Below are 12,825 nucleotides of genomic sequence, written 5' to 3' on the forward strand. Positions count from 1 at the left end.
TAGTTAGAAGCATATAAATGTGCAAAACAATAAAGAATATTCGAGAAATATTGCCATTTATCAGGGTGCGGGAAGTGAGGGGAATGTGGGGAAATAGTGAAAAAAATAGCAGTTGCGGTCAACTTCGTGGCAAATTTCTCACGAAGAAATTGTGAAAAATGAGTGAAAAAAGTTTTTCCCTAATATCTTCTTCTGCGTGTTTCCGGGTGGCGAATTTGTGATGCAAAGGGCAAGAGGACTATATAAGGAGTCTAAAGGTTGTGACCCGACAGTTCCCGGTTGTATAGTTTATGAGAAAATCGACTTCCTTCTTGGGGTCGTTCAACGACCCCACCTTGGCGCTCTAAGGAAGTTCCAAGGTCTTGGCGGCCAGCAGGTTAAGATTTAAAAAAAAAAAAAGTAAATTCTTAACCAAACCGTGAGAAGTTCTAAATTCGTTATTTTACCTGAATCTATTCGACTTTCATGAAAATAAAAACTTTTTTAGTCATTTTTATGCACTGAAAGTTGATTAAGAAAATTTTCCAAGAAAAAAAAATATGCTAAATATGTACTAAATATAACTGTATGACACTAACCTTCAATATAGCGTGGAAATAAAGAATGAATTAATTGCGTCCAGCTTTGCCCAACTCTCCCTCAATCCCACAGATACCTCCTCAGTATGCGTACCTTTAATTGAGTATGGTAGAAAGAAATGATTAGGTATCGCCTCTAAACTCTGCCCAATTCTCTCCACAATCCCTTAGATACTTCCGTGAATCTCGTACCTTGAAATACAGCACAGGTAAAAATAATTAGCCTCCGGGGAGATGGATCAGAAAAATTCCACGTGGTGGCCTTGTGCTGAATCTTTCCCTTCGCCACGAGGTTTCACCTTCAGCTGCTTTCTCCTCTTGAATCCTCTAAATTGCACTCCTTAGGTACCTTCTTAGATCAGTTCCCTCACACTTCAATAACTTAGCAATCAATAAATAACACTTTGATACTTGGAAACTCAAAACTTTTATTTTTTCTCAAAATTTTCAAAAAGAACTTTATTTTAATTGTGGACTGTATAATGGTTGGTGAATAAGTGACGGAGAAAGAAAAATTCGGTTATTCCGAGAGACCCGGATGTGAAGGGGAATGCTGTAGTGGGGGAAACCACCATGATGTCCCAACGGCGTTGGGACAAATGCCCCACTAACCAATGCGGTTCGGAGTTTCCACGCTCATATCCAACACACTCCCGGGGCTGGGCTGAGGAATCTCCTGATTTCTCGGATCCAGAATATCTTCATCTTGAGGGGGAATGGGTAGCCTAGCGATTTTTGTTATGGGTCTCTTGTAGGTTCCCTTTGCTGTTCGGACGTAGACGACCCTGACAAATCCATCAGCTCCTGGTTGAGTTTCCTGGACACGACCAAGTATCCATTTAGAGCCATCCCTTTGATTCTCATCAAGAAGCAGAACCACTTCTCCTGTCTTCAAATTCCTTTGAGGATCCCTCCACTTGGAACGTTGCTGCAAGGTATTCAAATATTCAGTACGCCATTTTTCAGCAAACACTTGGGTCCTTGCTTGGCATTGTTGCCACATGGAGAGCCGATGCTCAGGGATGGTTGTCATTCGTGGATCAGGAAGAGAATTTAGGGGTCCACCAGTGAGAAAGTGACCAGGAGTGAGATATTCACCGTCATTTGGATCCTCTGACATCTTGCATAAGGGTCTACTGTTCAAGACTCCCTCTATCTGGCACAGCACGGTGGAAAGTTCTTCATACGTCAAGGCGGACGACATCGTGATTCTCTTCAAGTGATGCTTTGTACTTTTCACCGCAGCTTCCCAAGCACCTCCGTGGTGTGGAGCACTGGGTGGATTGAAGTGCCAGATGACGCCGCTGTCCAGCGTGTTGTCCAGTATAGCACGTTGATGATTTTCTTCTGCCAACAGCCTTGCTAATTCGTTGGTTGCTCCTTCGAAATTCCGACCTCGATCGGAATACATGTGCCGAGGAGTCCCTCGACGAGCTACGAACCGCCGAAATGAGGCCAAGAAAGCTTCCGTAGTCAATGAGGAAACTAACTCTATGTGGAGGGCTTTGGTAGCCATACAAATAAAGATTGCCACATAGCATTTCACATTGGGTTGACGTCGTGACGCTCGATCACGCAACGAGGAAGCTCGGATCATCAACGGTCCAGCAAAGTCGACTCCACAGGCGTGAAAAGCTCGGGTGAGGTTCACGCGGTGTGCTGGCAAATTTCCCATGATCTGTTGTAGAAGTTGAGGTTTGGCCTTTGCACAAGTAACGCACTCGAAAATGATCTTCCTGGCCATGTTCCTACCAGAGATTGGCCAGTACATTTGCCGAACGGTTGCAAGTAGAAGGGATGGTCCTGCATGCAGCTGTTTCTCGTGCTCATTCTTCATAATCAACCTGGTCAAAGCAGATTTCGGGAGCAAGATTGGATGCTTGGCTGCATACAATTCGGATGAATGTTGGAGACGTCCTCCCACTCTGATCAACCCATTGTCATCAACAAATGGAGCCAATTGAGCGAGAGTCTTCCATTTTGAGCGAGATAGCGTCCCATTTTGGATATGGTCTTTGACGCTGGGGAAGTAGTGGTCCTGATCGAGTAGTATCAGACGTCGTAAAGCCTCCTCTAACTCACTCATGTAGATTGGTCTCACTGACTGATGAGGAGTAGCAGATGATGACGTTGATCTTCCAGTGAATCTCAAGATGTAAGCCATTACTCGTTTGACTGTTCTCAATGAGGAAAATCGAATTATCCACTCGGTGTGCCAAGCTGGCTCCTGGATGGTGACAGACAGGCACTCCACATCAGATGGTGCCTTAGGGATTGGAGAAAATAGCTTAGGCCAAGACGATTCATCTAAAGTCAACCATGACGGCCCAGCCCACCAGAGTTCAGACAATTCCAGTTGCTCGGGGGTGCAACCTCGAGAAATAATGTCGGCTGGGTTGTCCTTGGTAGGGACGTGGCGCCATTGAGATGCGTTGGAAAGACTGAGGATTTTCGTGATCCTGTTTGCCACAAAAACCTTGTAGGAGTCAGGTGGTGTGTTCAACCAGCTTAGTACGATGGAGGAGTCTGTCCAATAGTGTACCGCATCGGGGTTGACCAACGCCTGAATTTTGTTCATCATTTGAGCTCCCACGAGGGCTCCACATAATTCCAGACGCGGGATAGTAATTTTATTCAACGGAGCTACTCGAGATTTGGAACTAAGAATTCGTGAGCAAGTATTTCCCTCTCTATCTCGTGAAACATAGTAAACGACGGAGCCGTATGCCTTGAAACTTGCGTCACAAAAGACATGGAGATCCACCCGATAGGGGTTGTTGATGGTTGAAATCCATCTGGGTATGGAAATCCTCTTGAGTCCCTCCAGAGATTGTACGAACTTCCTCCATTTCAAGAGAAATTCCTCAGGTAACGGGTCGTCCCAAGATGCCTTCACCTCATGAAGCTCTTGCAGGAAGATCTTTGCTTCAATGATGACAGGACCCACCAGCCCTAGTGGATCAAATAGCTTGGCAATGGAAGAAGCGACGTCCCGCTTGGATTTCACAATCTCTGAGAGAGATATCGGTGATGTGAAATGGAAGGTGTCCAACTTTGCATTCCAAGGAATGCCTAGGACCTTGGTAATGGGGTCCTGAAGAAGTACCGACTCCTCTGATGATTCGGGTGAATGAAGTGGGGTAAGAAGCTCATTGTTGCTCATCCACTTTGTGAGGACGAATCCTGCACTCTTGAGCACTTCCACTAATTCCTTTTGTATCTGTTGAGCGGTGGTGATAGAGTTGGTGGATATGACACAGTCATCCACATAAAAGGCCTCACGCAGAGCAGCAGCTGCGAGTGGATGTGATTCCTGATGCTCAATAGCAAGTTGAATCAATGCCCTGGTGGCCAAAAAGGGAGAAGACGCCAAGCCAAAACAGAGCCGAGTCATTCTGTAATCCTTGATTGGTTGATGCTTGTCATCTCGCCAAACCATTCGTACAAAGTCAAGATGAATGTGATGGAGTACCAGTTGCGGGTACATCTTGCTTATGTCAGCAATCATGGCGAAAGGATGCAACCGAAATTTGAGTAGAATTGATGTCAATTCCGGTTGGACAGTCGGGCCTACCAGCAGCTTGTCATTCAAACTAACTCCTGTGGAAGTCTTGGCACCGGCGTTGCATACCACTCTGAGCTTTGTTGATACGGAATCTTTCAAGACTCCGTGATGCGGCATGTAATAGGAAGCGGAAACATCTACAGGGCGCTCGGGGGCAAGTTCGAGCCATCCTTTCGATATGTAGTCATCTATCACAGCCTTGTACAATTCTTTCATTGCAGGGTTGCGATCAAATCGACGTTCAAGAGCCAAGAATTGACGAATTGCCTGAGGTCGAGAATCGCCCAAAGGAGGAACATCCTCGTTGAATGGAAGTTGGACTAGAAATCGGCCTTCAGGAGTTCGAGTATGTGTAGTGGCGAAATGGAGTTCAGCAGCCTTGTGTTCATCGGTGATGGGCATCTCATCTGGTATGTCTTCTAATTTCCAAAACTTGAGCAGAGCCTCATTCAGGGAAACAAGAGAAAGATTGTAGCTGGTTTCACAGCGGGGAGAGATAGCCTTATGTTCACCAACAGTGACCCATCCAAAAGCTGTTTCATTCAGTCGCGGCAGTCCTGGTCCTAAATGGAATGTTTCATGGAACCAACTGTCGTAATACGGATCGCCACTTAGCAGCAGGTCTACTGGTCTTGACACATGCCACTGAGGATCTGCCAATACCTTTCCATGAGGGATATTGAGAAGAGACTCGTCTACATCCCAGTTGGGAATGTTCCCAGTAATTTTTGGCATGATGTAGCAGTCAAACGTGAAAGCTTCTCCTGTCCATTGGGAAACAATTGTGGCTTGTACTCGGAAATGGAGGTTGGTTCGTCGAGCACCGACGCCAAGGACAGTGAGATTGGTCGGAAGTTTTGGAAGCTTGAGTCGCTGGTAGAGGCTTGTGGTCATCACGCACAATTGGGCTCCGCTGTCCATGACCATGCGGCATGGAATTTTCTCACGTTTCGCAGAAAGGATGTCGACCATGGCAGTGGCGAGGAAAACCTTGGGTGGTTGACCATCAGAGCTCCCGGAGGTGGAAGAAATGGCGACAGTAGGCGAAGACGCTTGAGGAGTCGATTCCGGTACCGACGGAGTGGGCGGAGGATTGCTTCCAGCACTAGCTTCATTGGATGGAGGATTGGTGACGAATCGATCGTGCAGAAGTACATTGTGTCTTCCTTGACACTTCCTACATTTGTGAAAGGTACACGTGTTCGTCATATGAGACGCCAGGCAGTTTCGGCAGAGCTTGAGAGTTTTCACCGTTTCAAACCGATCATCCACTGACAGGGAAAGGAATTTTGGGCATCTGTACAGGGGATGGCCTGCTTCATTGCAGCAGCGGCAGGTTGAGGTTGCAGAAACTGTAAGCGCAGTAGAGTTCTTCTTGACTGACTTATTCGGTTGAGAACGGGTGGGATTGTTCATGAGCTTCCCAGAGGAGGATGGGGAATTGTTGTGATCAATGCATCGTTGTGTGAGGAACGCTTTAAACTTCTCTACTGTGGGAACATCACCATTGCACTCACGACCCCACAACACCTTGGATTCGGCATCAAGATTGTCCAAAGTGAATTGGATTACCCAAGGGTCGCGCTGTGAGATGTCCATGGCGTCCAAAGCCATGAGGGTTTCGCAGAAGATATTGTGTACTTGGTGGATAGCTTGAGGAGTGTTGGGAGTTACACGTGGCATTTTGTAAAACAGTCTAACATGATCTGCCACGATCTCATTCTTGCGCTCAAATCTATCAATGAGCAATTGCCAAGCAACTTCAAAATTGTTATCGGTTACATTGAGATGCTTGATTGAAGAGGCTGCATCACCCGTGACGGATGACTTTAAGTAATTCAACTTCTGAACTGGAGTGAGGTTTGGGTAATTGATAACGGCAGATTGGAATCGATCCTTAAAGGACATCCAGTCAGAGTATTTTCCATCAAACGTAGGGAGAGTGATTTGGGGCAACTTTATTGGGGGAACACCACTTGAACTGGGTATACTTGCGGTTGTGAGCGTCTCAATGATGGTGGCCATCTGCTCCCGATGCTGGGCTTGTGACTTCTCAAGAAACTCCTTCAGAAATCCCGCCAAGTCTGAAGACTGGGTAGGTTGTGTCGTGTCTCCAGGGGGAAATTCGGCCATGATGTCTCCAATCTTGGTGATGAGATTGTCACAACGTTGCATGAACTCCGCAAGTCCCTTCTCTTCCTGTTGCTTCCTGGTTTGGTCTTTCTGAGCGCCAATGATTTCCATTTGGGTGGCGAGGAACTTGGTCTTCATACTCCTCACGAGATCCATTTGTCCTTGTAGATTGCCGTTTGCGGACATCATATCGAGTGATTCGGAAGTCATCTCACTGATGTAGTTCTCCACCTTCGTGATCACGGAGACTATGCCACCTCGTTGTTTCATTGCCATCTTTGCTAGTTCGTCCTTCCTTCTTGTAGGGTCGAATGGACCAGAAATGTATGACACTAACCTTCAATATAGCGTGGAAATAAAGAATGAATTAATTGCGTCCAGCTTTGCCCAACTCTCCCTCAATCCCACAGATACCTCCTCAGTATGCGTACCTTTAATTGAGTATGGTAGAAAGAAATGATTAGGTATCGCCTCTAAACTCTGCCCAATTCTCTCCACAATCCCTTAGATACTTCCGTGAATCTCGTACCTTGAAATACAGCACAGGTAAAAATAATTAGCCTCCGGCTCGAAGGACCAGAAATGTATGACACTAACCTTCAATATAGCGTGGAAATAAAGAATGAATTAATTGCGTCCAGCTTTGCCCAACTCTCCCTCAATCCCACAGATACCTCCTCAGTATGCGTACCTTTAATTGAGTATGGTAGAAAGAAATGATTAGGTATCGCCTCTAAACTCTGCCCAATTCTCTCCACAATCCCTTAGATACTTCCGTGAATCTCGTACCTTGAAATACAGCACAGGTAAAAATAATTAGCCTCCGGGGAGATGGATCAGAAAAATTCCACGTGGTGGCCTTGTGCTGAATCTTTCCCTTCGCCACGAGGTTTCACCTTCAGCTGCTTTCTCCTCTTGAATCCTCTAAATTGCACTCCTTAGGTACCTTCTTAGATCAGTTCCCTCACACTTCAATAACTTAGCAATCAATAAATAACACTTTGATACTTGGAAACTCAAAACTTTTATTTTTTCTCAAAATTTTCAAAAAGAACTTTATTTTAATTGTGGACTGTATAATGGTTGGTGAATAAGTGACGGAGAAAGAAAAATTCGGTTATTCCGAGAGACCCGGATGTGAAGGGGAATGCTGTAGTGGGGGAAACCACCATGATGTCCCAACGGCGTTGGGACAAATGCCCCACTAACCAATGCGGTTCGGAGTTTCCACGCTCATATCCAACAACTAGTCAACCCGAGCCCCCAATCACGTGTGAGCTAACTCCATTTTAAGCTGTAAAAGGGGGGCGTATATTAGTGGGGGGATGAATAATACGGTACCCCGAAAAATTCTAAAAATAAAAAAATCCCGTTATCTGACCCTTCAGCAGGTAGAAAATGGGAAAAAATCAATTTTTCTGTGGGGGCGCTATAAAGGGGGGTTGGGGCGGAATCCCATATAGCGCTTGCAACTCGTATTGACCCCCTCTACCCCCCTACCAAATTTCATCAAGATCGGCCCAGCCGTTTCGGAGGAGTTCATGTGCCACAGACAGACAAACAAACATTTTCAGCTTTATATATTAAGATAACAATATGGGTAAACATGTGTTAAGCCTATAAACCACATACGATAAAAAAAATCTAACTTTGCTAAAAGGAAGTTTTACTGTTTTTTTGTTTATAAGATTCTTCTATTGTAGATACATATTTACGAATTTACTAACCACATTGATCAATTTTTTGTTGTTGAAATTTTGTGATTTTCCAAAAATTCAATCAAAACTTTAAATATCTCGAACTTTAAAAAGTTTCTTCTTGAGAGAGTGAAAATAATGAAGAAATCGCACATGTTGGATGTATCATCAATTAACAGCTTCGACGGTAATTGGTATTATTGTGACAGTCAAGAGATACCTCGCCCTAAAAACCCACACTCACGACCACCGAGCGTCTTATTGCGCCAAGGGGGCGTTTCGGAAACTTTCGACAAGACTCTCTGCATTCTGGGGTGCTCTCACAGCCCCCTTCCCGCCTTGGTTGCATCTCGCAGTTTGCGTGACACTTGACAGGCAAATGATGGAGCTGTCGAGATAACGCCCCAACTGCCATACAATGTTATAAGCTGAAAAACGCAAAATTATAATGTTGTCTTCCATAATAACACGATATTTGTTTATTGTGCGGCTTCTGCTGCCATCGCGGATTCGCGGTTGTACCCAAGTTATTGTACTGCTTGGGCTTGAGAAAATAAAAGAGTGGAAATGAACGTGAAATTGCTATGTATATAGCTGACATTTTCCTCACCCTACAGTCACTCTCTGTATATACGTACTACTTGTGCACAAAGGGAACGGGGATCATAAGCAATGAAGCTTTCATATCATGTCATAAGACCACAGTCTGTGGTTTTATTTTAGCCCACACTCATTTTGAGTTTGGCATCTTCGTACTCCTTCCATCACGTTCTGCTGAAATTGTGCATTAAGATTATTAATTTACGACTTGGGCACGCAGAGGAACTAGTTTTTACACTTCTTTTTCTCCCATCGTCATCGCCACATCGAAGCGCGCTACATAGGAGCTAAATTCCAAATTATGGCCTCAGCTAATTCGTGAGGTGAATATGTAATTGGTGAGGAGGCGATTCACCGCTCGAAATAATACGCAATCGTAAAATCATTTTTGTAATTGGTCTCTTCGACAGTGAAAAAAAAAGATTTGTCGGAACTTATGGTGCTTCTTGATGTGAATTGGAAATATTTCAGTTCAGGTACACTGTAATTCATTTTTTTAGTAAACTGCTACTAAAGTCTGTAGTAATGCAACATTTACTAAAATTTTTAGTAATTATAACATAAAATTTTAGTTATGTTGCCTGGAATCACTAAAGTCTTATGTTACCTTTACTAAAATTCTATTTATCTGTGAATTTTTTAGTGAAAGTAACTAAAATTTTTAGTTTTATTGCTCTTTTACGTCTTTTACTAAAGTTTAGTAGGCAATTTAGTCAAATTCTTTACTAAAGTTTCCAGTAAAGACATAACTACTAAAAATCTTTAGTTATGTCAACTAGAATTTTAGGATTAATGACTACAATCATTTTTTCTTCGTTTACTAAAGTTTCGCCACGCCAATCAAAAATTTAGTTGATATCACTAAAGTGACACATTTTTAAACCAATTAAATTTTTAGCAAAAAATTAGGTTTTTTTTATTTCCTCTATATCATTTGATAATAATTATTTCTGATCAAGTTAATTTGCGCAAATATAAGAGACGTAATATCTTTTATATATTGTCTTTGTTCCAATGCAAGATGTTGCATCTCAAACTATTTTTATTGTTTTATTGGGGTGCCGAGGTCCCGAAAAAAAATGCATGCAGAAGATTTGTGTGAAGAACGCATACAACACATATACCGGAGGCTTTATTTTTTCTCACCCTTTCTTACCCACACACAAATTTTTCTCCTTAGCACCCTCTAAAGTATTTCACAATATTCAGTTCTTTGTGGAATTTTCCATCGAAAGTACGCAAAATATTTTGTCTTCAATCAATGTGATATGTGAAAAGTAAATTTAATCCATTTGTATAGTAGTTTTGAGAGTGAAAATTGTGGAAAAGCCGATTGTTAAAAAAAAAGGATAAACATGACAAGGTATTGTATAATTTAAGTGAATAACAATTCTTTATATTACGAATTGATTTACAACAAATAAAATTATCAACTTTGAATTCAACCAACTAATTATATGATTTTACTATCTTGCAGTAAAACAGGAAGAGGAATGGATCATATTCTCATCGAAGCCTTCCTGTCTGTACCTGAATGGTCTGCCCATCCCCAATAATAATTGAAACAGGATAAAGGAAATCCAATGGGAAAAATTAAAATGTAAAGGTAAGTACCTACACATTTGCCGTGAAATATATTGCATCCAAAAACTTATCAATTTATAAAATCCAAAATATTAATTCTTGTTCTAATTTAACAGATTTTACCGAATGAGCGCATTCAACCCGTAATCAAATTTTGGAAACTTAGATTGAACGAAGAGGATAAACACGAAAAGGTACTGTATTTTCTGTATGAGTTACTTCCATTAATTTTATCAAATTATTTGCAAATTCTATGATTTTACTACCTTGCAGTTAATCAGACTACAATAAACAACCGGAAAATGGGTCATATTCTCATCGAAGCCGTCTTGTCTGTACCTGGATAGAGTCATGATCGAAAACATTGATTGAGATAGGACAGAGGAAATCAAATCACGAGAAATAAAGTTTAAAGGTAAATACATTTTTCATAAAATATATAAAGTAAAAAAATTATTACATCAGAAAATTTAGGAAATTAATTTTTATGTGATTCATTTACAGATTCCGCCAACTGACATAAAGAACAGAACTTTCGCGATTCCTTGAAAGGGTACTTTGGAAGAAAATGACGCTAAGACACTCACATGAATCTGCCGAACTTCACTGAACAAGAAGGCTTTTCAAAACGGGATACCTGCCTAGTTAATTATTATAACTATTACATACAATGTAATATAAATTAAATTGAAATAAAAAATTATTTTTTTTAAATCAAAATTCAATATTTAATTTTTTTTAGTCAAACAAACTGGATTTCCAGTTAGCATGGCTAAACTTTAGTAATCCAAGAATTTTTAACAACTATAGTCATGTAAATGAAAATGTCTGTTCTCATTCCTAAAATTTAGTAATCGAAGAATTTAGAATAAATAGTTTTATCAACAAAAACCTCTGTTGACATTCCCAAACTTTAGTAATATACAGACGTAAAACATTTTAATAATCATAACTAAATATTCTGTTGAGAGAACTAAAATTTTTCGTTTTGAGCAACTACTAAAATTTTAGTAAAAATTTCTTTACTAAAATTCTCTACTAAAGTCCAGTCAGTGCCAGTTTTAGTAATGATAACTAAAATCTGAATTACAGTGTAGGTTGGAGTTTTTTTTTGGAGCTTTTGTGGCGAAAGAATTTTAATTTATTTACAGATTTTCGAGGCTTTTCATTCAATTTGCGATACATCCTTTCATAATTATCAACATTAACAGCAGGACCCCCAGCCGCGCTTGTAACGGCGGCGGCGGCTTGAAAATTCGCATCGGCGGCTGGCTCAAGCGGCTTGAGCTCTCATTGAAAAAAAAAATTTAAAAAAAAACGAAAGAAAAAATTTTTTTCATCATTGAAAAAAAAACTTATTTTATTTAGCAGTGTTCCAGGAATGTCTATTCTGGTTCATTGGATGCATTTTATGTTGCAAAGGATGCCCCACCAAAGATTTGCAGGATTATGCGATTTTCCACAGAGTTACGCTAAAAAATGGAGAAAAAATTCTATCCGTTACACTAAAAAAGGAAAAATTTTTTATCCGTTACACTCAATTTTCGTTATTTAACGGTGTTCCAGGAATGTCTATTCTGGTTCATTGGATGCATTTTATGTTGCAAAGGATGCCCCAGCAAAGATTTGCAGAATTATGCGATTTTCCACAGAGTTACGCTAAAAAATGAAAATAAAAATTCTATCCGTTACACTAAAAAATGAAAAATTTTCTATCCGTTACACTTAATTTCCGTTATTTAGCAGTGTTCCAGGAATGTCTATTCTGGATCATTGGATGCATTTTATGCTGTAAAGGATGCCCCAGCAAAGATTTGCAGGATTTTGTGATATTCCACAGAGTTACGCTAAAAATGAAAATAAAAATTCTATCCGTTACACTAAAATATGAAAAATTTTCTATCCGTTACACTAAATTTCCGTTATTTAGCAGTGTTCCAGGAATGTCTATTCTGGTTCATTGGATGCATTTTATGTTGCAAAGGATGCCCCAGCAAAGATTTGCAGGATTTTGTGATATTCCACATAGTTACGCTAAAAAATGAAAAAAAAAATTCTATCCGTTACACTAAAATATGAAAAATTTTCTATCCGTTACACTAAATTTCCGTTATTTAGCAGTGTTCCAGGAATGTCTATTCTGGTTCATTGGATGCATTTTATGTTGCAAAGGATGCCCCAGCAAAGATTTGCAGGATTTTGTGATATTCCACATAGTTACGCTAAAAAATGAAAAAAAAAATTCTATCCGTTACACTAAAATATGAAAAATTTTCTATCCGTTACACTAAATTTCCGTTATTTAGCAGTGTTCCAGGAATGTCTATTCTGGTTCATTGGATGCATTTTATGTTGCAAAGGATGCCCCAGCAAAGATTTGCAGGATTATGCGATTTTCCACAGAGTTACGCTAAAAAATGGAGAAAAAAATTCTATCCGTTACACTAAAAAATGAAAAATTTTCTATCCGTTACACTCAATTTCCGTTATTTATCGGTGTTCCAGGAATGTCTATTCTGGTTCATTGGATGCATGTTATGTTGCAAAGGATGCCCCAGCAAAGATTTGCAGGATTATGCGATTTTCCACAGAGTTACGCTAAAAAATGGAGAAAAAAAATTCTATCCGTTACACTAAAAAATGAAAAATTTTCTATCCGTTACACTCA

General features: G+C 40.8%; 1 protein-coding gene and 1 long non-coding RNA gene across 3 annotated transcripts; one reads left to right on the plus strand and one right to left on the minus strand.

The window, feature by feature from the left end:
* Window positions 1–1,185: 1,185 nt before the first annotated feature.
* LOC129789234 (uncharacterized) lies at window positions 1,186–7,495 on the minus strand. Its single transcript, XM_055825882.1, has 3 exons — window positions 7,066–7,495; window positions 6,874–6,967; window positions 1,186–6,805 (listed from the first exon to the last, which is right to left on the minus strand). The coding sequence occupies exon 3, from the start codon at window positions 6,550–6,552 to the stop codon at window positions 1,186–1,188; it is 5,367 nt and encodes a 1,788-aa protein (XP_055681857.1). The 5' UTR covers window positions 6,553–6,805; window positions 6,874–6,967; window positions 7,066–7,495.
* Window positions 7,496–9,061: 1,566 nt separating this feature from the next.
* LOC129790981 (uncharacterized) lies at window positions 9,062–11,257 on the plus strand. Of its 2 annotated transcripts, XR_008750649.1 has the most exons (3): window positions 9,062–10,351; window positions 10,431–10,572; window positions 10,662–11,257. It is a non-coding gene; the product is annotated as an uncharacterized LOC129790981 (long non-coding RNA). The 2 variants fall into 2 exon arrangements; XR_008750648.1 differs by having other exon boundaries at window positions 9,062–10,572.
* The last annotated feature ends 1,568 nt before the right edge of the window (window positions 11,258–12,825 follow it).

The sequence above is a fragment of the Lutzomyia longipalpis genome, chromosome 2 (genome assembly GCF_024334085.1).
Source record: "Lutzomyia longipalpis isolate SR_M1_2022 chromosome 2, ASM2433408v1".
In the NCBI taxonomy this organism is placed as follows: domain Eukaryota; kingdom Metazoa; phylum Arthropoda; class Insecta; order Diptera; family Psychodidae; genus Lutzomyia; species Lutzomyia longipalpis.

What these genes read in the sequence shown, in the direction of transcription:
- LOC129789234 (XM_055825882.1), bottom strand. Translation starts at nt 6,552, where the DNA reads ATGGCAATGAAACAACGAGGTGGCATAGTCTCCGTGATCACGAAGGTG.